At 43.6% G+C, this 22,541-nt stretch overlaps 1 protein-coding gene across 3 annotated transcripts; it reads left to right on the top strand.

The window, feature by feature from the left end:
* The first annotated feature begins 1,428 nt into the window (after positions 1-1,428).
* On the top strand, positions 1,429-22,508 carry ZNF805 (zinc finger protein 805). 3 transcript variants are annotated; one of them, XM_022564904.3, is made up of 4 exons: positions 1,431-1,755; positions 4,123-4,249; positions 8,823-8,918; positions 19,340-22,508. In XM_022564904.3, the coding sequence occupies exons 1-4, from the start codon at positions 1,723-1,725 to the stop codon at positions 20,968-20,970; spliced, it is 1,887 nt and encodes a 628-aa protein (XP_022420612.3). In that variant the 5' UTR covers positions 1,431-1,722; the 3' UTR covers positions 20,971-22,508. The 3 variants fall into 3 exon arrangements, with proteins under 3 accessions (XP_089758091.1, XP_022420612.3, XP_089758092.1); XM_089901965.1 differs by lacking the exon at positions 8,823-8,918 and having other exon boundaries at positions 1,429-1,755; XM_089901966.1 differs by lacking the exons at positions 1,431-1,755; positions 8,823-8,918 and having other exon boundaries at positions 4,127-4,212.
* Positions 22,509-22,541: the final 33 nt, after the last annotated feature.

The following is a 22,541-nucleotide window of genomic DNA, read 5'->3' as shown; positions in this document are numbered from 1 at the left end:
ATCTTTATTTTATTTAGTTATTTATTTTTGGTCGCACCACACAGCATGCGGGATCTTAGTTCCCCGACCAGGGATTGAACCCACGCCCCCTGCAGTGGCAGCACAGAGTCTTACCAGGGAAGTCCCTAGAATCTTTATTTCTGTAGAAACTGTTTCCCATGAGAGCAGCCCAAAATGATGCCCTTCCTGGGCCGCAGGTTTTGTGACTTAACGACTCTTCTTGAAAACAAATTACTACTTTATGCAAATAACCACCCTGGTGGTGCATACATAACCTACCACCTATCCCAGTGGCTCCTAGACTCAACTCAACTTTCCCCATATTTTCAGGAGTATGTCATTTGTAAAACAGGACACTAATCAATCCAGAGGTCCATTCTCTTTATACTGACATCCAACATGGTGCCATCTTCAAGATAAAATGTTTCACTGCACATCAATGCCATCCAATTCTCAAATGAATTCACTAGCACTTACGCGGTGTTGTCATATTATTGCGTCAGGATAAATCATCCCTGATAATAAATGTATCTTCAACCTCTTCTGAAATCATGTGCTCTGCTTGCAGCAATTTTGGGAGTTTTCTTCCAACATTCCCCTACATCCTCCTGTTGCAGTTTTTTGTGGCAGCTGCTCCCTTCATTTACAATAAGCTTGACTGCACCAGAGTAAACATCCAGACTACTCAGCGAGGAGCTCAAACATGTTTTCTGATCATTTTGGGCATCTTTTTCACCACTGTGTCTCCTGACTAAAAACACTCCATTTAGAGTTTACCCTGTTAATGTTACTTCCACCACCATATCCTATACATTCTCCTCAATGTGAAATGTCCAGCAGATGCAGGACCACATTCCTATATGACCAGAACCACTAAGTAAATACAAGCTATTCAGCCACTCCACTCTAAGATGAACAGCCCTACCATTGCAGATCCATCATTTAAATGCTCCAAGGGAATTCCCTGGTGGGCCAGTGGTTGAAACTCCGCGCTTTCACTGTATGCAACCAAAAAAAAAAAAAAATGCTCCAAGACATTGGCTCATAGTTTTTTCACCTGCACCTTCAGTGCTCCTTGGTTCCCCAAAGTTGTGTCCCCTGTGAAGAGGCGGGTCTGTTTCAGGGCTCTGGGTCTCTTAAGTCTTTTTTCTTTTTTTCTTTTTGCCGTGCCTTGCAGCTTGTGGGATCTTAATCCCCCCACCAGGGATCGAACCCAGGTCACGGGGAGTGGAAGCGCGGAGTCCTAATTACTGGACTGCCAGGGAAGTACCCCTGGGCCTCCTAAGTCGTTTACATGGAGGAATAACGGCTCTGGAACGCGCTCCGAGGCCGGTTGTTTGTTAAGAAAAAACTACATTACCCAGAAGGCGGTGCACCGCGCGTCTCTAGCAGGCGCTGGACCAATGACGGCCCAGGGCGGGGGCATTTCCTGCGCAGGGGCGGGACTTCCGACCCCATTGGCTGTAGATGTCATTAGCGCGCGACTGTTCCGTCCACGCCAGCTGTGGGGAGGGGATAGCAGTTCTGTGGCCGCTTCTAGTGCGGCTCTTCGCAAATGAGCAGAAAGGAGGCTAGGGCTCCCCTCCGCGCATTTGAGCGAGCGGTGAGCCTCCGCTCGATCGGCCACCCAACCCAGGGCAGGGAACGGGTGGTGGTCGGCTGAGCCCGCGGTACCCGCCTCTGTCGCCGCCTCTACGGGCCCCGCTCTCTCCTCAGGGTCCCATGATGGCGTCGGCGTGGATGGACCCGACGCGGGTGAGTGGACCATGTTTCTGGCCTTGCTGCTTCTCTTCTGGTTCGGAGACGGCTCCTGAGCAGGGTGGAAGTCAAGAGAGGCGCTAGATTTCTCTTTGCAGTTGTGTTTGTGTACGACCAGTGGAGCTGGCTCGTCACTGACTTTAATTCCAGTCTTAGAACATGCGAGACTGAATATGCAAATGGAAAATAGACCGCGTGTAAAAATAGAACTTTGACAAACAACCTGCCCCGTAATCCAGTCCCTTATCTACAATCAACAACCCAGGAGTCTAGCCCGGCCTAAGTCAGACTTGCCAGAAGCCAGATTCCTATCTCTAGAGACAGTCCAGGAAGAGAAACAGTGACTTATGTAACATCGGCCCCAAATGGCCAGGACTTGATTAATAATTGACCCTTTCCCTAATCCTTGTCCCCACTTCCAACTTAAAACCAACCAGAGAAAGCCATCCATATGTGCGCCCTTAAACAATCATAGAGGATGCTGTAGGATCACCTGCCGGAGAGTTTTAATTAATTAAACGTATATCATCTGGTAGTCAATGTTGAAGCCCTAATTTTTCTATCCTTACCTACCTGCCCAAAATGTGCCCAGTAATATGAATTTATCCAGTACCAGAAATGAGTAATATTGCAGGGTTCCTAGGTATGAACCAATTTATTAGGAATTTCTAGGTCTTTAATTGAAATGTTAACTCAAGAAAGCTGTTAGGATGAAGCTAGAACGCAGAGATATGTGAGCACTGAAAGTGCAGGTGAAAAACCATGAGGCGATGTCTTGGAGCATTTAAATGATAGATCTGCATTGGTGGGGCTGTTCATCTGAGAGTGGAGTGGCTGGATTTTTTATATTTACTTAGTGGTTCTGGTCACATAGGGATGTGGTCCGGTATCTGCTGGACATTTCACATTGAGGAGAATGTATAGAATATGGTGGTGGAAGTAACATTAACAAGGAAAACTCTGTATGGAGTGTGTTTAATCAGGAGATACTGGTGAAAACGATGGCTAGGGACTTAGTTGCTTTTAGACAACATAAAGCACTCAGCATGGGGACAAGCAGTTAGTAGGACCAGTGAAGCTCAGGTACTGCTGTTGTTAACGTTATTGATATTATCATCACTTACTCAGTCCTCTGACGTCCTAGAGTTCCTTCTGTCTGCATCTCACAGTTCCAATGTCATTTCCATTGACTTGTGTCATTTTCCAATGGCTCCTGCATAGTAGGCTCCTCTCTCTTACACTATAGGCATAACTCGCTGTATTGTACTTCATAGATACTGTGTTTTTACGGATTGAAGTTTTGTGGCAACCCTGCGTCCAGCAAGCATTTCAGCATTCACTTACCTCGTGTCTCTGTGTCACATTTTGGTAGTTCTCACAGTAGTTCAGACCCTCCACCCACAAAAAGATTACAGCTCACTGAAGGCTCAAGATGATGGGTAGCATTTTTTAGCAATAAAGTACTTAAAAAAAATTTTTTTTCCTTCTTGCTTTTCAGTTTATTCCTTTTTTAAAATTTTATTTTTATTGGAGTATAGTTGCTTTACAGTATTGTGTTAGTTTATACTGTACAGCGAAGTGATTCAGCTATACGTATACATATATCCCCTCTTTTTTGGATTCCCTTCTCATTTAGGTCACCACAGAGCATTGAGTAGAGTTCCCTGTGCTAAACAGTAGGTGGCAATAAAGTACTTTTTTTAATTTTTTGGCTCCGTTGGGTCTTCATTGCTGCGCACAGGCTTTCTCTAGTTGTGGCAAGCGGGGGCTACTCTTTGTTGCAGTGCGCGGGCTCCTCACTGCGGTGGCTTCTCTTGTTGTGGAGCATGGGCTCTAGGCGTGTGGGCTTCAGTAGTTGTGGCTCTCAGGCTCTAGAGGGCAGACTCAGTAGTTGTGGCACATGGGCTTAGTTGCTCCGCGGCATGTGGGATCTTCCCAGACCAGGGATCAAACCTGTGTCCCCTGCTTTGGCAGGTGGATTCTTAACCACGGCGCCACCAGGGAAGTCCCTAAAGTAATTTTTAATTAAGGTGTCTACATTATTTTTTTAGACATAATGCTATCATACACTTAATAGACTGCAGTATAGTGTAAATATAACTTTTATATGCTCCTGGAAACCAAAAAAATCATGTGACTGGCTGTATTGGAGTGGTCTGGAACCAAACCCCCAATATCTCCAAAGTATAGCTGTATCGTATTATGTCCAAAGCATTGTCCACCTCCCCTTCAGCCCAGTGCAGAGGAAGTACCCAGTGATTAGGGCCTTGATCTTGCTGCACCTTTACCAGCGATGCAGAGACTGGCTCTGATCCCATCCAGCCATCCCAAGGCTAATGCTACTATCTCTGTTTGACATTCCAGGTGTCTGTGACGTTCGATGATGTGGCCGTGACTTTTACCCAGGAGGAGTGGGGGCAGCTGGACCTGGATCAGAGGACTCTGTACCAGGAGGTGATGCTGGAAAACTGTGGGCTTCTGGTGTCTCTGGGTAAGGCCTTGCCACTTTGCCGTGCAGAGGACCTGCCACCTCTTTTATCCCAAACTCTGGCTCCGTCTTGGCTGGTCAAGACGGCCTCAGGAGCCCTTCCTCCCTCTTCCTCACAACTTCAGTCATTTTTGAGATTCATCTCTTCCTGCCTGCTATCCCTGTGTCTCTTTAAATAAAGTTCCTTTTTGGCTCCTAGAAAATGATGGAAGGAAACAGGGGTGTTCTGCAGAACCCAAAGGCAGAATTTCTTGTTGGGCCATATGATGGACTGATGTAGGAACTGGGAACCACCAGGATTATGCCCTGACTTCTGGATCTCCTGTCCTGATTTTCCCTCTGGCTTTGTTCACGTCTCTGTCTTTTCAAAATGACTTTTGTGCCTCAGCAAGTTTGTGACAGGAGTGGCCACCCCAGTCCCTGCTCTCTGGGGCCCCAAGATACCTTGTTTCTACTTCTTTGCATACTTATATTGTTTCTCTTTTTTTCTTTCTCTGCTGCTGGGCTCCAGGGATGGAGGCAGTGCAGGAGTGGCCACCTGAGCCCATACTTCCCTGAGCCTCTACCCCAGTGCCCAGCACAGACTGGCCTCTGTCTGAGGTTCTTGTTTCACATTCCAGACAGGGAGCTGACTGGGTGGGACTGGTTGGCTCACGTATCCCCTGCAACCCAGTCCACAGGGCTGTGAGTGATGGGATGGTCTCCAGGAAGAGGGTGAGGCAGGTGGGGCCTCGGGAGGTGTTTGCCTTCAGTGCCAACAGGTATTGTTCTAAACCACAGGATCTCGGTTATGGGGCTTTTCTCTTCTCCTGTGCCTTCATGATTGTCTCTTGTTCCCTGAGTCCTGGCCAAGATCCAAGAGAGAGAAGCTGAGACAGTTGTGCTTCTCAGTACTTGGTTTTGTCCCCAGGTGACATTTGGAAGTCTGCAGCCACATTTGACTGTCACAACTGGGGTGTGGGTGGTCCCGGCATCTAGCAGGTTAGAGTGCAGAGATGCTGCTTAGTACCTGAGGATGGACAAGACAGCCCCATTCAACAAAGGTTGATCCAGCCCACAAGGGCAAGAGAGCCAAGGTGGAGAAACAGCAGCCTGAGGATAATCACTTTAGACCTCTCAGTTTGAGGGAAAGGAGAGCTGTAAATCCAGGGCTTAGGATAAGACATGCCTGTTTTTAGAGAATTGGGATTGTATTCTGTGTTAATGAGAAGAGGTTACACAAAATTAGGAAACGTTTGACATATTTAGATATTTTATAACAAAATTTTAAAAATAAGAAGGTCCACTATCTGGCCCTGCTCACCCTTCACTCTCCTCCCCATGCTTTCCCCGAGCTCAGTCTGCTCTGATCACGCTGGTGTCTTGCTATTTCCTGTGCACATACTTAACGTACTTGCCTCAGGCCTCTGCAGTTGCTGTTCTCTATGCCTGGTAGGTGTGGGTGTGCTTGGGCTTTTCACATGGCTACCCCTTCTCAGCACAGTCACCACCTCCTCACCAGCTGTTTCCTAATCACGAAATCTCTTGGAGGCCCCTCCCCTGTCACAGTCGCTTTTTCCCGTCACCCTATTTATATCCTTGTAAGCCAGTGGTTCTCATGCAAGGATGATGTTGTCCCCCAGAGGACACATGACAATGTCTGGAGACATTTGGGTTGTCCCAACTGGGATGTAGATGCTACAGGCATCTATTGAGTGGAGACCTGGAACGCTTCTACACATCCTTATGCTGCACAGGACATACGTACTCCCTCCCCTTCTCCTCAACAAAGAATTGCCTGGATCTAAATGTCAGTTGAACAGAGGCTGAGAAACCCTGTTTCTGAAGGCTCACGGACACTTCACCAGGGACACTGAGAGACACCCCGAGGAAGCCATTCCTTTATTCTGTGTCCTTCTGATTATGTAGTGAAAATCTGGGTTCAGTACTGAACACCTACCCCCACCCCCACTATTGCTAATTTCCCATTTTCAACAGAGGGAGCCCCGTCCCTGAGCAGCAGCATGAGCTCGCTGGCACTTAACCTCACCCTTTGGAGTTTTTTGTTGTTGTTGTTGTTGTTGTTTTTGTTGTTTTGTTTTTTTTGGTATGCGGGCCTCTCACTGTTGTGGCCTCTCCCGTTGCGGAGCACAGGCTCCAGACGTGCAGGCTCAGAGGCCATGGCTCACGGGCCCAGCCGCTCCATGGCATGTGGGATCTTCCCGGACCGGGGCATGAACCAGTGTCCCCTGCGTTGGCAGGCGGACTCTCAACCACTGTGCCACCAGGGAAGCCCCATCCTTTGGATTTTATTGCTGCCTTTTCAGGTTGACCTGCCATCGACTCAAGTGACTCTGGGTTTCTGTTTCCCATTTATCAGAGCTAAACAGGATTCCCTTTTTGTTGTTGTTGTTTTTGCGGTACGCGGGCCTCTCATTGTTGTGGCCTCTCCCGCTGCGGAGCACAGGCTCCGGACGCGCAGGCTCAGCGGCCATGGCTCATGGGCCCAGCCGCTCCGCGGCATGTGGGATCTTCCCGGGCCGGGGCACGAACCCGTGACCCCTGCATCGGCAGGCGGACTCTCAACCACTGCGCCACCAGGAAAGCCCAGGATTCCCTTTTGTTTTGTTTTGTTTTGTTTTTACAATGAGGATTCCCTTTTTGAACGAATGTAAGAAAAATAAAAAGTGAGTCACTTTTAAGAAAAATATTAATGTTAATGCTAGTCACAGCTCACTCTGGTCATTGGAGGACTGACTGCATATCAGGCCTGTTCCAGGCACCCATTTGATTCTCATGCTCTCCTGGTCCTTAGCAAAGTCAGGAAAACTCAGCTACTGCACTGAGTCTCATACAGCCGAACTTACCCAGTAAAGAACATACACTTTCATTGATGAAGCTGTCCTCTGTGGGTTTATTTTAAGCAACAATCCTTTTATGAAATACTGATGAAAGTAGATGTTATTTGATGTTTCTATAAATGTCCAATGTGACCATACACCACTGTGTAGGATTCTCAATTTTATTATTTTCTAGTAGTTCATGAAACGCTGAAATCTAGGGTCACTGAGTCTGCCCCACCACCCCGGCCCCTGTTCCCAACGGGTGAATCTTCGTGCTCACATCCCTGCCTCACAGCTGCCCTGCACTCGGTCTCAGGATGCCGGCCCCACTCAGGGGTGTTTGCTGTTTCCTCCTTAGTGTAGTGCTGGGGAGCCCAGGCTCCAGAGCCAGACTCTTATGTTCAGTCCCCACTCTGCTCCTTAAAACCTTGTGGTCCTGAGCAAATTACTGAAGCTGTCTGTGCCTTGGGGTGCTCGTTGGTAAAATGGGGTAAGATGGTATCTACTTGCCAGGGCCGTAGCAAGGGTACATGGCTAACTTATGGGAAGGGGTCAGAACAGTGCCTCGTGTGACCAGGTTACGTGCAGGTTAGCAGTTGAGAAGCTCGCTGCCATCGCTACCGTTGTTACTCCTCAGGAGTCTCATCATCCCCATGCCTGGATCCAGCACCTTCTGGAACAGTGTTGTGTAGCCTTGTGGTAAAACAGCACACAGAGCAGAGATGGCTAGACCTGGGCTCCATATTGGCTCAGCCATTCACCAATTCTGGCCTCTTTGGCAAATCACATTATCTGCCCGAGCATTGGTTTCTGTATGGTTTTTATCTATAAAATAGGGCTACTCACAGACATAGAACACAAACTTATGGCAAGCAAAGTTGGGGGGTGGGGTGTGAGGGATAAATTAGGAGTTTGGGATCAACAGATACACACTACCATATATAAAATAGATAAACAACAAGGTTCTACCGTATAGCACAAGGAACTATATATATTCAATATGTTATAATAACCTATAATGGAAAAGAATCTGAAAAAGAATATATATGTGTGTGTGTGTGTGTGTGTGTAAATACACTGAATCACTTTGCTGTACACCTGAAACTAATCTGACGTTGTAAATGAACTATAATTTTTTAAAAATGGTGCTGATCACAATATGTACTTGCTGGGAATGCTGTGAGGAAACCCTAGGATAGAATCCTCTGTGGCCTATAGGAAGAACAATACAAAACTTTGCTTGGGTTCTAAAAGAAGAACTGGATCAATGAAGACACATAACTTGTTTTGAATGAAAAGGGTCAATTTTCTTTTTTTTTTGGCTGCACGATGCGGCTTGTGGGATCTTAGTTCCCCAGCAGGAATTGAACCCATTGCCCCCTGCAGTGGAAGCACAGAGTCCTAATCACTGGACCGCCAGGGAATTCCCAAGAGTCAATATTTTAAATATGTTAGTTGTTTAAATTACTCCATAAATTTATTTCAATTTTGAAATGATGTAATGCATTTAAGTTGCTTGAACACAGTCCTTTTACTACGATTATACACTATATGTTAGTTTTTGACTTAGGAATAAAAACTCCATGGCAGTGTGGCATGTCTTTGGTTTCCAGTTCACAGTACAGCATTTTGTATATGCATGGGAGCAGCTTCATTCTGAGGTCTTGTCCACATCCTGAAGTCCCACACTAGATCGAGGGGTTTTCTTTGTTTTCAGAGAAATCCTAGTGTCTTCTTCCTTTCTTCATGAACAGGGTGTCCTGTTCCGAGATCTGAGCTGATCTACCAACTGGAGCAGGGGCAGGAGTTGTGGACAGTGAAGAAAGACCTCTCCCGAAGCACCTGTCCAGGTAGGAGCCAAGGTTTGGGCAGCTGGGAGACCCTGCAGGGGAAGGTCGCTGGCCCTGGTTCCTTGGGGAAGCGTCTTGTTCGGGCCTCTGTGGTGGTCTGGAGGCCACGGAGCCCTTTGACCCCAGGTCCCTCTGTCCTCCTGCAGGATAGAGGTGCATGAGCTGAGATGTGTCTTGGGCTCCAGCTGCCTGGGCTTCAAGCCTGGGTGCCGACCGATCACCAACTCTGTGGCCCTAGTGAACTTCAGGATCTCGTTGTGTCTTTGTATATATAAGTTTGACTAAGTTAAATCTTAGCTGCCATGTCAGACAGACTCCAGCATCTTGGTCCTCAGCATGTGGAAGCACTTGTTCTTTTTTTGTATTTCTTTCTTTTGCCATGCCTCGCAGCGTGCAGGTTCTTAGTTCCCAGACCAGGGGTCGAACCCGTGACCCCTGCAGTGGAAGCTCGGAGTCTTAACCACTGGACCACCAGGGATGTCCCTGGAAGCACTTTTTGTGAGGCACACCCGGTCCGTGTGACTGTGCATCACACAGCTGTTCAGGAACCCGGGTCCACTCTGCCGTCAGCATGTGGCTTGAAGGTTGTCCTGAGCTCCTGCAGCAGGCAGAGGAGAGTGAGAGGGCAAGGAAGACTCGCACAAACACCAGCCCCCCGCTTCCACTGATAGGCACTTAGGCGCTTGGCCACACTCGGGGGATGGGGCTGGGAGATGGGGCTGAGCCATGTGTCCAAGTGGAGGAGCCGATGGTTTGGCGAGTGTGGTCTGCTGCGCTCAGTCTGTTCCTGATAGTTGCTCCGTCTCTGGGTTGTTGGGGACGTGGTCACATAACACGTTAAAGCATAAAACCGCTTAGCACAGCGTCTGCGCCGCAGTCAGTGGCTCGTGGGAAGTAAGCCGTTGGTGTCATTCATGTCCCTGTATCGTAATAAGTAATGCATCTCACGTTTCCCTCTGACCTCTGAGGAAAAGGACCTTCCTTCCTCTCCCAGCTCCTCTCCAGCTCTCGTCTGCCTCCCCTTTCCCACCCTGTCCAGACACTCAAGAAGCCTTCCCTTGTTGCATGTCTCCCTACTCCTCCTGTTTGGTAAAACCTGACGGTGACACTTGTCCTGCTGTGCCCCACATCTGGGCTGCTGAGGGCACTGGGGCCGCCGTGTGTGGTGATGGGGCCCCAGCAGAGTCGTGCTCTTTCCCTCCTAGTCCCTCGGGCGGCCCCACCAGCCTGCGAGTGTCTGTGTGCAGCCCGTCGACAGCCCCTCAGGGGCAGTTCCTGTGTGCAGCCCGTCAACAGCCCCTCAGAGAGGCAGTTCCGAGCCTCTGCCCTCTGCTCTCTGCCCTTCTCCACCTGAATATCTCAGAGGCACCCAGTCAACATGCCTGGCAAGGAACCCGTCACGATGCTCACTCCTTCCTCTCCCAAGTTAGAGCGCACGGTCCTGCCGTCTGGGCAGGTTGGAGACTGGATACAGCCCCAGAGACTATATCCTCACCCCTCCATCTCTATCGGCCCCTATATCCGGCTACCTCCCACATCCCGTCCATTTTACATCATGTACATCTCCTGAATCTGTCACTTCTACCACCTCCCATCAGATCTGTCCCCACATTCTGAGTCCAAGCTCTCATCATCTTTTCCTTGCGGGATGCTAGTAGTTCCCCTAACTGGTCTCTACATCTGCTTTATGCCTCTCGTCAGCTCTCTGTCCTGCACGAGCTACCGCAGGTGTAGCCACAGATGCCTCAGCATGTGACCACTAATGTGTCAGCAAGTTTTCATGTTGAAAGTAAAGTCTGCCTCATATTGCTTGATCTTCAGCCCTTCCACACTCATTTGGACTCCCTTATCTGTAGCTTCTCTTTTCACCTAGTTGAAGAGGTGTTGCCCCTGGGCATGGCCAGTTCCGACATCAGAATCTGGAAAATAGCTTTTCATGAAAGTGCCTTCATCACTTATATTCTGCTTGTTTTATAACTTTATCCTTTTCTCTGCTCAAAGTAAAAATATGCTGAAGTTCCTTACAGTGAAGAAAATAAATTAAAAATATTCCTGTCTCACACTGTATTCATCCATTGTCTGTAGCATTTAATTGTTCACATTTTTTCACTCTCACAGTGCTGCCAAGAACATTTGTATATATTGGTCATCTTGCTCATGTTTAGGCTGTCTTTTAATGTTTCTTAGAGTGAAATTGTTGGATTATAGGCTGTGCAAATTCTCAAGTTTACAAGATAATTCCTGTTGTGTTCTAAAGGGGCTAAACCAATTACATTTCCACCAGGAAAGAATGGAGGCTTCTTCAACCCATACCTTGACCAATACCTGGTATTATAAGCCTCCTCAATTTTTGACAATCAAGTGAATACAGAATTGTATCCCACATGGTTTTGATTTGCTTTTCCTTCATTCATAAGGAACTTTAGCACCTTATCGTATGATTGTGAGTCAATCTATGAATTAAGTTTTCTTCTTTGAAATGTCATTTCGTGATAAACGTCTATTTTATTCTATTGTTTGCATTTTCTTGTGTTTTAACAAATTTATTTATTTATTTTTGGTTGCGTTGGGTCTTTGTTGCTGCGTGCAGGCTTTCTCTAGTTGCGGCGAGCGGGGGCTACTCTTTGTTGTGGTGTGTGGCCTTCTGATTGCGGTGGCTTCTCTTGTTGTGGAGCACAAGTTCTAGGTGTGCGGGCTTCAGTAGTTGAGGCACGCAGGCTCAGTAGTTATGGCTTTTGGCCTCTAGAGTACAGGCTCAGTAGTTGTGGCACACAGGCTTAGTGGCTACGTGGCATGTGGGATCTTCCCAGACCAGCGCTCGAACCCGTGTCTCCTGCGTTGGCAGGCAGACTGTGCCACCAGGGAAGCCCTGCATTTTCTTTCTGATTTGTAGGGATTCTTTGTGCATTACTCATGTCATCTTTTTTTGTGGGTATGGTAAAACGCAGATAGATAGTGTAAAATTTATCGTCTTAGCCATTTTTAAGTATACATTGAGTGGTATTAAATAGAGTCATAATGTCGTGCAGCTATCACCACCAGCCTTCTCCATAACTCTTCATCATTTGAAACTCTGTGCCCATTATACAGTAATCCCCCTATGTCCCTACCATTCCCTGCCCCTGGCAACCACAATCTTTCTGTGTCCGTGATTTTTGACTATTCTATGTACCTCATGTAAATGGAGTCACACACTATTTTGTGTGTGTGACTGGCTTATTTCACTCAACATAACGTCCTCAAGGTTTATCCATGTTGTAGCATGTGTTAAAATGTCATTCCCTTTTAAGGCTCAGTAATATTCTTGTGTGTGTGTGTGTGTCTCAGTCTCACATTTTACTTATCCATTCATCCCTTGGTGGAAACTTGGGTTGCTTCTATGTTTTAGCTATTGTGAATGATGCTGCTGTGAACATGGATGTACAAATGTCTTTGAGACCCTGATTTCAATTCTTTTGAATTGAAAGAATTCATATAACAAGAAATGGAATTACTGAATCATGTAGTATCAATATTTCCATTTTTAATTTTTTGAGGAACTGCCATACTGTTTTCCACAGTCTGTGCCAATTTGCATTCCTACCAACAGTGCACAAGAGTTTCAGTTTCTCCACATCTTCAACATTTGTTATTCTGTTTTTTCTGATAATAGCGGTCCTAATGGTTGTGAGCTGGTATCTCATTATAGTTTTGATTTTCATTTCCCTAATGATTAGTGATGTTGAACATCTTTTCTTGTGCTTGTTAGCCATTAGCATATCTTTGAAGAAATGTCTATTCAAGTCCTTTGCCCATTTTTGTATCAGGCTGTTTTTTTGTTTATTTGTTTTGTTAAGTTTGAGTTCTCTGTATATTCTGGTTATTAATCCCTTTTCAGATATATGATTTGCAAATATTTTGTCACATTCTTTGGATTATCTTTTTACTCTGTTGGTAGTGTCTTGATCACAAATTTTCCTAATTTTCATGAACTACAATTTTTCTATTTTTTCTTGTGTTGCCTGTGCCTTTGGTGTCATATCTGAGAAACTTTTGCCAAATCCAGTGCCATGCCACATTTGCCCTATGTTTTCTTCTCTTCATTTTTTTTTTATAAATTTATGTATTTTATTTTTGGCTGCGTTGGGTCTTTGTTGCTATTCATGGGCTTTTCTCTAGTTGCGGTGAGCGGGGGCTACTCCTCGTTGCGGAGCACGGGCTCTAGGCATGCCGGCTCAGTAGTTGTGTCTCATGGGCTCTAGAGCGCAGGCTCAGCAGTTGTGGCTCATGGGCCCAGCCGCTCCGCGGCATGTTGGATCCTCCCGGACCAGGGCTCGAACCCGTGTCCCCTGCACTGGCAGGCGGACTCCCAACCACTGCGCCACCAGGGAAGTCCCTTCTCTCCATTTTGAGTTAATTTTTGTATATGATGTTAGATAAGGGTCCAATTTCATTCTTTTGCATGTAGGTATCCAGTTTTCCCGGCACCATTTGTTGTAAACACTGTCTTTTCCCCCGTTTAATGGTTTTGGCACCCTTGTCAAAAATCATTTCATGATATATGTGAGGGTTTATTTCTGGGCTGTCGATTCTATTCCCTTGGTCTATTTGTCTGATTTTATGCCAGTCGCACACTGTATTTGATCTTTGTAGTTTTGTAGTAAGTTTTGAAATCGGGAATTTTCTGTCCTTCAACTTCGTTCTTCTTTTTCAAGAGTGTTTTGGCTATTCAGGGTCTCTTCAGATGCACTATAGATTTTAGGGGGGATTTTTTTTTTATTTCTGCAAAAAATTTTGCTGGAGGACTTCCCTGGCAGTCCAGTGGTTAAGTCTCTGGGCTTCCAATGCAGGGGGCGCAGGTTTGATCCCCGGTCATCGGGGAACTAAGATCCCCCATGCAATGCGGCGCAGCCAAAAGATTAAAAAAAAAATGTTGCTGGGATCTTGATAGGGATTGCATTGAATCTGTAGATCACTTTGGGTAGTATTGATATCTTAACAATATTAGGTTTCCAAATTGGGAACATGCTGTGTGTTTCTGTTTATTTACATCATCTTTAACTCTTTTAGCAATGTTTTGTAGTTTTCATTGTGCAAGTGTTTCACTTCGTTGATTAATTCCTAAGTATTCTTTCTCATGCTATTGTAAATAGAACTGTTTTGTAATTTCATTTTCAGATTCATTATTTATGTATATAAATGCAACTGATTTTTGTGTGTTGACTTTGTATCCTGCTACTTTGCTGAACTCATTTATTCAGCAGTTATTTTGTGACGTTTTTGTGGTTTTTACATGTAATAAACTACCATCTGCAAGCAAAGATAATTTTACCTCTTCCTTTCCAGTTTGGATGCTTTTGATTTCTCTTTCTTGCCAATTACTCTGTCTAGAACTTCCAGTATTATGTTGAATAGAAGTGGTGAAAATGGATGTCCTTAACTTGTTTCAGATCTTAGAGGAAAAGCTTTCAGACTTTCATCATTGATTTTTTTTATCATGAATTTTGTCAAAGACTTTTACTGCATCATTTGAGATTATCATGTGGACTTTTTCCTTCATTCTGTTAATGTGATGTGTTAACGCTGATCAATTTTCATATGTTGAACTGTCCTTACGTTACAGGAATAAACTGCATTTGGTCATGGTGTATATTCCTTTCGATATGTTGCTGAATTCGTTTTGCTAATATTTTGTTCAAGATTTTTGCATCAGTGTTCATAAAGGATATTTCTCTGTAGTTTTCTTGTAGTGTACTTGGCTTTGCTATTAGGGTAATGCTTGTCTCAGAATGAGTTTAAAAGTGTTTTGTCCACTTTAGTTTTCTGGAAGAGTTTGAGGATTGGTCTTAGTTCTTCTTAAAAAATGTTTGGTTAGAACTCACCAGTGAAGCCATCAAGTCCAAGATTTTTCTTTGTTGGGAGAATTTGATTATTAATTCAATCCCTTTTTAGTTATAGGTCTATTCAGATTTTCTATTTCTCCATGATTTAGTCTTCACAGGTTTTGTGTTTCTAGGAATATGTTCATTTCATCTAGGTTTTCCAATTTGTTGGTGTATAGTTCTTCACAGTGTTCTCTTATACTCTGTTTTGATTTCTATAGAATCAAAAGTAATATCCCCACTTTCATCTCGGATTTTAGTATTTTGAATTTTTTTTTCTTGGTTCATCTAGCTAAAGGTTTGTCAATTTTGTTGATCTTTTCAAATAACTATTTGTTTCACTGATTTTTCTCTATTTTTTTATTCTCTGCACTATTTACCTTTTTAAAAATATTTGTTTGTTTATTTAACTGGCCACAGAATGCAGGATCTTAGTTCCCCGACCAGGGATCAAACCCGTGCCCCCTGCATTGAGGGTGCAGAGTCTTAACCACTGGACTGCCAGGGAAGTCCCCTGTATTATTTATCTTTAATCTTTCATATTCCCTGCTGCTACGTATGGGTTTAGTTTGCTTTTCTTTTCCTACTTAATTATGTTGTTAGGTTGTTGATTTGAGGTCTTTTATTTTTACTGGAAGCATCTATAGCTACAACTCTCCCTCTTAACACTGCTTTCTCTGCATCCTGTAAGTTTTGGTATGTTAAGTTTTTGTTTTCATTAGACACAAATCATACTTTGTATGATATCTTTTTTTTTTTTTTTTTTTTTGTGGTACATGGGCCTCTCACTGTTGTGTCCTCTCCCACTGCAGAGCACAGGCTCCAGACGCACAGGCCCAGTGGTCATGGCCCACGGGCCCAGCCACTCTGCGGAATGTGGGATCGTCCCGGACCGGGACACGAACCCGTGTCCCCTGCATCGGCAGGTGGACTCTCAACCACTGCGCCACCAGGGAAGCCCTGTATGATATCTTTTTAAATCTGTTGAGACTTACTTAATTTGTGGCCTAACCTATGGTCTGCCCTGGAAAATGTCCCATGTACACTTGAGAAGAATGTGTATGCTATTGTTGTTGGGTAAAATGTTCTGTATGTATCTGTTAGATCTAGTTGGTTTATTATGTTATTTAAGTCCTCTATTTCTTTACTTATCTTTTGTCTGGTTGTTCTCTCCATTATTGAGAATGGGACGTTGAAGTTTCCATCTGTTGTTGTAGTGCTCTTTCTCCCTTCCATTCTGTCATTCTTTGCTTCATGTATTTTGATCTTCTGTCATTATGTAAATGTTTACAATTGTAATATCTTCTTGCTGTATTATACCTTTTATTTATATAATGTCCTTCATTGTCACTTGTAATCTTTTTTGATTTAAAGCCTATCTTGTCTGATTTTAATATAGAAACCTCTGCTCTCTTTTGGTTAGTATTTGCATGGAATATCTTTTTCCATCCTCTGACTTTCAATCTGTTTGTGTCTTTGGATCTAAAGTGAGTCTCTTTTGGAAAGCATATAGTTGGATCATGTGGGTTTTTGTAAGAAATTAATATTTATTTATTTATTTTTGGCTACATGGGGTCTTAGTTGTGGCACATGGGATCTTTTGCTGCAGCACGTGGGATCTTTGTTGCAATGTGTGGGCTTCTCTCTAGTTGTGGTACGTGGGTTCCAGAGCTCGCGGGCTCAGTAGTTGTAGCACACGGGCTCTGTAGTAGAGTGCGTGGGCTATGTAGTTGCAGCATGTGGGCTCTCTAGTTCTGGCGTGCAGGCTCAGTATTTGCGGTGCCAGGGCTTAGTTGCCCCAAGGCATGTGGGATCTTAGTTCCTTAGACCAAGGATCAAACCCGTGTCGCCTACATTGGAAGGCAGATTCTTAACCACTGGATCACCAAGGAAGTCTCTGGATCATGTGTTTTTATCAATTCTGATAACCTCTGTCTTTTAATTGAAGAGTTTAATCCATTTACATTTAAAGTAATTGCTGATATGGAGAGACTTCTGTCATTTTGATATTTGATTTCTATATGCATTATAGCTTTTTTCTTTCTTATTTTCTGTGTTATAGTCTTGTGTTTAGTTGATATTTTGTAGTGAAACATTTAAATTCCTTTTTGCATATATTCTATAGCTATTTGTGGTTACCATGGGAATGACATCTAACATATTAAAGTTTTAACACTAATTTGATTTTATACCAGCTTAACTTCAGTAACAAACAAAAATCCTTTACAGCTCTGTCATCTCCCCTTTCAATTGTTTGTGTCACAAAGTTACATCTTTATATATTGTATGCCTAGAAACTTAAACCACTAATTCTTTTGAATGCATTAGTCTCTTAAATTATGTAGGAAGCTACACATAGAGTTATAAACTAAAGTTACAATAATAGTAGCCTTTAGATTAACAATTTTAAAAAGTCTTCTAAATCATGTAAAAACAAAAAGTGGAGTTACACGGGACTTCCCTGGTGGCACAGTGGTTAAGAATCCGCCTGCCAATGCAGGGGACAAGGGTTCGAGCCCTGATCCGGGAGGATCCCACATGCCGTGGAGCCATTAAGCCTGTATGCCACAGCTACTGAGCCCGTGTGTCACAACTACTGAAGCCTGCGTGCCTAGAGCCCGTGCTCCACAACAAGAGGAGCCACTAAAATGAGAAGCCCATGCACCACAACAAAGAGTAGCCCCCCTCGCCACTAGAGAAAGCCCATGTGCAGCAACAAAGACCCAACACAGCCATAAATAAATAAATAAATATATATAATATATATATTTTTTTAAAAAGTGGAGTTACAAAGTAATACTAGCTTTTATAATTGCCCATGTATTTACCTTTATCAGGATCTCTATTTCTTGGTATAGCTTTGAATTACTGTCTAGTGTCCTTACATTTCACCCTGGAAGAATTTTCCCTTAAGAATTTCTTACAGAGCAGATCTAGTGGTAACAAACTCCTTTAGCCTTCATATATAGGAATGTCTCAATTTCTTCCTCACTTTTTTTTTTTTTTTTGGCAGTGCTGAGCTGCATGTGAGATTTTAATTCCCTGACAAACCTGCATCCCCTGCCCTGGAAGCATGGAGTCTTAACCACTCGACCACCAGGGAAGTCCCTCTTCCCCCCTCTTGAAGGACAGCTTTGCCAGATACAGGATTCTTACTTGACACTTTTTGTTCGTTTTACACTTGAATATATTGAACCACTGCTTTCTGGCCTCCCAAGTTTCTGATGAGAAATCTGATAATCTTACTGAGTGCCCCTTGTATGTAACAAGTTGCTTCATGCTTGCTATACTCTCTCTATCTTTGGCTTTCAAAAGTTTGATTGTAATTTTCTCAGTGTGAGTCTCTTTATTTTTCTTGGAATTCATTGAGCTTCTTGGATGTTTCATCAAATTTGGGAAGTTTTCCACTATTTCTTCAAATATTCTCTCTGACCCTTTCTCTCTCCTCTTTCTGGGACTTCCCTAATGAGTATGTTGATTCATTGGGTGTATCACAGGTCCCTTAGGCTCTACTCACTATTTTTCAATCTTTTCTTTTTTTCTGTTTCTCAGACTCAATATTTTCCATTGTCCTGTCTTCAAGTTTGCAGATTATTTCTTCTTCCTGCTCAAATTTTTCTTTGAATCCCTCTAGTGAGTTTTTCATTTGTTACTGAACTTGTTGCTCCTGAATTTCTTTTTCATTTCTTTTCTCTTTTTTTGTTTGCCGCACCACATGGCTTGCGGGATCTTAGTTCCCTGACCAGGGATCAAACCTGGGCCCCCTACAGTGAGAGCATGGACTCCTAACCACTGGACCACCAGGGAATTCCCTCTTTTTCATTTCTTTTTAGGTTTTCTTTTTTTGTATTGATGGTTCCATTTTGTTTTTACCTAGTTTTCTTGACTTTCTCTGTATCTTCCTTTAGCTCCTTGAGCTTTTTAAGATGGTTGTTGTAAAGTCTTTGTCCAATAGGTTTGCATCAGATGTTTTTTAGGAACAGATTTTGGAGAGGTTCCAAACATAAGCTACTATGTCCTCAGACTCGTTAGCTTCCTGGCATTGATGTATGGCAATATATGCATGAAATATTGCCAACCTAAGAATTTCACCAAGTCTTATTACATAAGCACAACTGATTAAATCAGTGCCTGTATGACTCAGTCTCCTGCCCTCCTTCTGTTTCTGGAGGTCTAGTTGTTATCTTATGGCTTAAAACCCCAACCTTCTGATCACATAGTTGGGCTTTCAGGCTTTGCACTGAGTCATCTCTTCACCATGAACTCTCTGTGAGCCCAGATGAGTTACTTATTTGCATAACTATCCAGTCTGGAATTGACCATGTCTTTTTCCAGCCCCCTGTCCTCTCACCCAGCTAGTTCTCTGGGTCTCCCTTTCAAGGTGCCAACAGTCCAAGGATCAGGAAAGAAAGAAATTGTTATCCTGGGATTCAGAGGTTGGGATACGTGGCAGACACAGAGACACTATTTCCATCTTCATTTTTTTCACTGAAAAACTGATTTTCTTTCTTCCATGTTGGCATTATTAACAGATCTTTTTGTGTATTGAATTTCTTTCAGGTGACAAAGGAAAGCCCAAGACCACAGAACCTACCACTTGTGAGCCAGCCCTGTCTGAGGGAGTCTCATTCCAGCAACAACTAATACAAAGAGTTTCAGAGGACTCCCAGTTGGGCCAAATCAGTGATCAGGAAGGGTCACTGGAAATGCAAGAAGGACACTTGAGACCAGAGATAGAACCCCAGAAGGGCAAGCTCCCTGGGAAACCAAGCTCTGAATATGGCAGCTTAGGGACACCTGGTGGTGTGTGTTCAAAGATTGTAGAGGAGCCAGTCCCTCCAGGAGGTGCTGTCCATGACCATGACTCATGTGGATCTGGTAATGATCTCATGATTCAGGAAGAGGAAAGTATTTTTAAATGCAACGAATGTGGGAAAATTTTTAATAAGAAACGCCTCCTTGCTCGACATGAGAGGATTCACTCTGGAGTGAAGCCCTATGAATGCACAGAGTGTGGGAAAACCTTTAGTAAGAGCACTTATCTTCTTCAACACCACATGGTCCACACCGGGGAGAAGCCCTATAAGTGCATGGAGTGTGGCAAGGCCTTCAACCGCAAGTCACACCTTACACAACACCAGCGGATTCACAGTGGAGAAAAGCCTTATAAATGCAATGAATGTGGAAAGGCCTTCACCCACCGCTCCACTTTTGTTTTGCATAACAGGAGCCACACTGGAGAAAAACCCTTTGTGTGCAAAGAATGTGGAAAAGCCTTCCGAGATAGGCCAGGTTTCATTCGACACTACATTATCCACAGTGGTGAGAATCCGTATGAGTGCTTTGAATGTGGCAAGGTCTTTAAACACAGGTCATACCTCATGTGGCACCAGCAGATTCACACTGGGGAGAAGCCCTACGAATGCAGTGAATGTGGGAAAGCCTTCTGTGAGAGTGCAGCCCTCATTCACCACTATGTCATCCACACTGGGGAGAAGCCCTTTGAGTGCCTCGAGTGTGGGAAGGCCTTCAACCACAGGTCATACCTCAAGAGGCACCAGCGGATTCACACTGGGGAGAAGCCCTATGTGTGCACTGAATGTGGAAAGGCCTTCACCCACTGCTCCACTTTTATCTTGCATAAACGGGCCCACACTGGAGAGAAACCTTTTGAGTGCAAAGAATGTGGGAAAGCCTTTAGCAATCGGGCAGACCTCATTCGGCACTTCAGCATCCACACTGGAGAGAAGCCCTACGAGTGCATGGAGTGTGGGAAGGCCTTTAACCGCAGGTCAGGCCTCACCAGGCACCAGCGGATTCACAGTGGAGAGAAGCCCTATGAATGCCTCGAGTGTGGGAAAACCTTCTGCTGGAGCACAAACCTCATTCGACACTCCATCATCCACACTGGAGAGAAGCCCTATGAGTGCAGTGAGTGTGGAAAGGCCTTCAGTCGCAGCTCATCCCTCACTCAGCATCAGAGGGTTCATACTGGGAGAAACCCTGTCAGCGTGACAGATGTGGGAAGAACCTTCACAAGTGGGCAATCCTCAGTCAATCTTCAAGAACTCCTATTGGGGAAAGACTTTTTGCATGTAACCACTGAGGAAAATCTTTTGCCAGAGGAAACATCTTACTCAGAATCTGATCATTCATACCAAAGAGAAACCCCACAATTTTCTTCCCTGTGAAAATACCTATTGCAGGATATCAGTTGTCATCTAAAGAGTCATATTGGAAATTGACCCAACCTAGAGCCTTACTCTACATCTGAGAATTCATCAAAGAGAGAGACCCAGTGGTTATTATGCACTTAGGAAAACCTTCAGCTACATCTTTCTTCTTAGTTTACACTTCAGTGTTATCTCAGGAATTTTTTTAAAAAAGAAGGGAGAGACTTAAAATAGAAAATGAACTAAAAATGTTTCTTTCAGACTTCCTTGCCAAGCTATGGCACTTTGTCATTGATTCCTTAGTTAATTGGCAGGAGGATAGTTTTGTTTCCATGGTAAGAACCTAGACTCTATGTGTCTTGTATATACATTCATTGCTATCCAGTTTAAAGAGAGTTAGGTCTGAAAACTTTCATTGAACATCTCCTTTGTTCTAAAACATTGTCTCTATTCTTAAGGACCTTAATTTTTTGGTTTGAGCCATCAAATGCCTTTATATTTAAGGAGATAAGAATACACATATGAATGGGCACGTTCTGTTGAACCATTTTAGACTATTTAGGCTTTGATTCTTTAAAAACAAACCTTTTCATGTGGTTTTAAAGACCTAATACTCAGACTTTTTCTTGGTCCTGTACTATTATTGGTTTACTAATTGCTCTAGTTATGTGGTAAATCTTTTAATCGGGTAAAGTGAGTCCTCTGTCTTCAGTCTTCTTATTTAAAACTGATTAACATTCCTCGTTACTTTGAATTTCCATGTAAAATTTTGGATAAGCTTGTCTGTTTTTACCAGAAAAAAAAGCTGTATTGAATTTTGATAGAAATTAAGTTAAATTGGCAGATTTATTTGTTGAGAGTTGGCATCTTTGCTGTTTTGAGTCTTCCAATTCATGAAAACATTATGTCTGTACATTTATTTGATATGGCTTGATTTACTTCATTACTATTTTATAAGTTTCAGTAATAGGTCATGTACAATGTTTTTAAGATTTATATACAGGTGTTTTTGTTTTTTGAGTAATTATAAATGGCATTGATTTTTAAACTTTGAATTTCCACACAGTCTTTGGTAGTATACAGAAATATGTATATTTTTCATGTTATTTTGTTATCCTGCAACCTTGCTGTTTCTTTTGATAGAATGCTTGGGATTTTCTACATAGAAGTATCATCTGCAATTAGAGACAGTTTTACTTCTTCCCATCTGTATACCTGTTATTTCCTTTTCTTGTCCTACTGCACTAGCTAAGATTTCCAATATGATGTTAAATACTAGTAGTGAGAAAACATGTTCTTGCCTGGGTCCTGATATTAGGGGAAAAACATTCCGATTTTCATCATTAACTATGGTGTTAGTTGTAAGGTTTTCTTCATAGAGTTTTCTTTATCAAGTTTAGAAAGTTTCCCATGTTCCTAATTTACTGTGTTTTTTTGTTGTTGTGAATGAGTGTTGAACTTTGTCAAATGCTTTTTTTGTAATCAATTGATAGAATACTGTGTTTTTTCTTCTGCAGCCTGTTGATATGATGTATTACATTCATTTGAGATTTGAATGTCGAACCAGCCTTGTATCCTTGGAATAAGCC

Source organism: Delphinapterus leucas, chromosome 20 (assembly GCF_059928025.1).
Source record: "Delphinapterus leucas isolate spDelLeu-1000000601 "Yukka" chromosome 20, BTC_Dleu_Yukka2, whole genome shotgun sequence".
Taxonomy (NCBI): Eukaryota; Metazoa; Chordata; class Mammalia; order Artiodactyla; family Monodontidae; genus Delphinapterus; species Delphinapterus leucas.
Note: the sequence above shows the minus strand (reverse complement) of the source record. Positions and strands in the feature narration are given on the sequence as shown.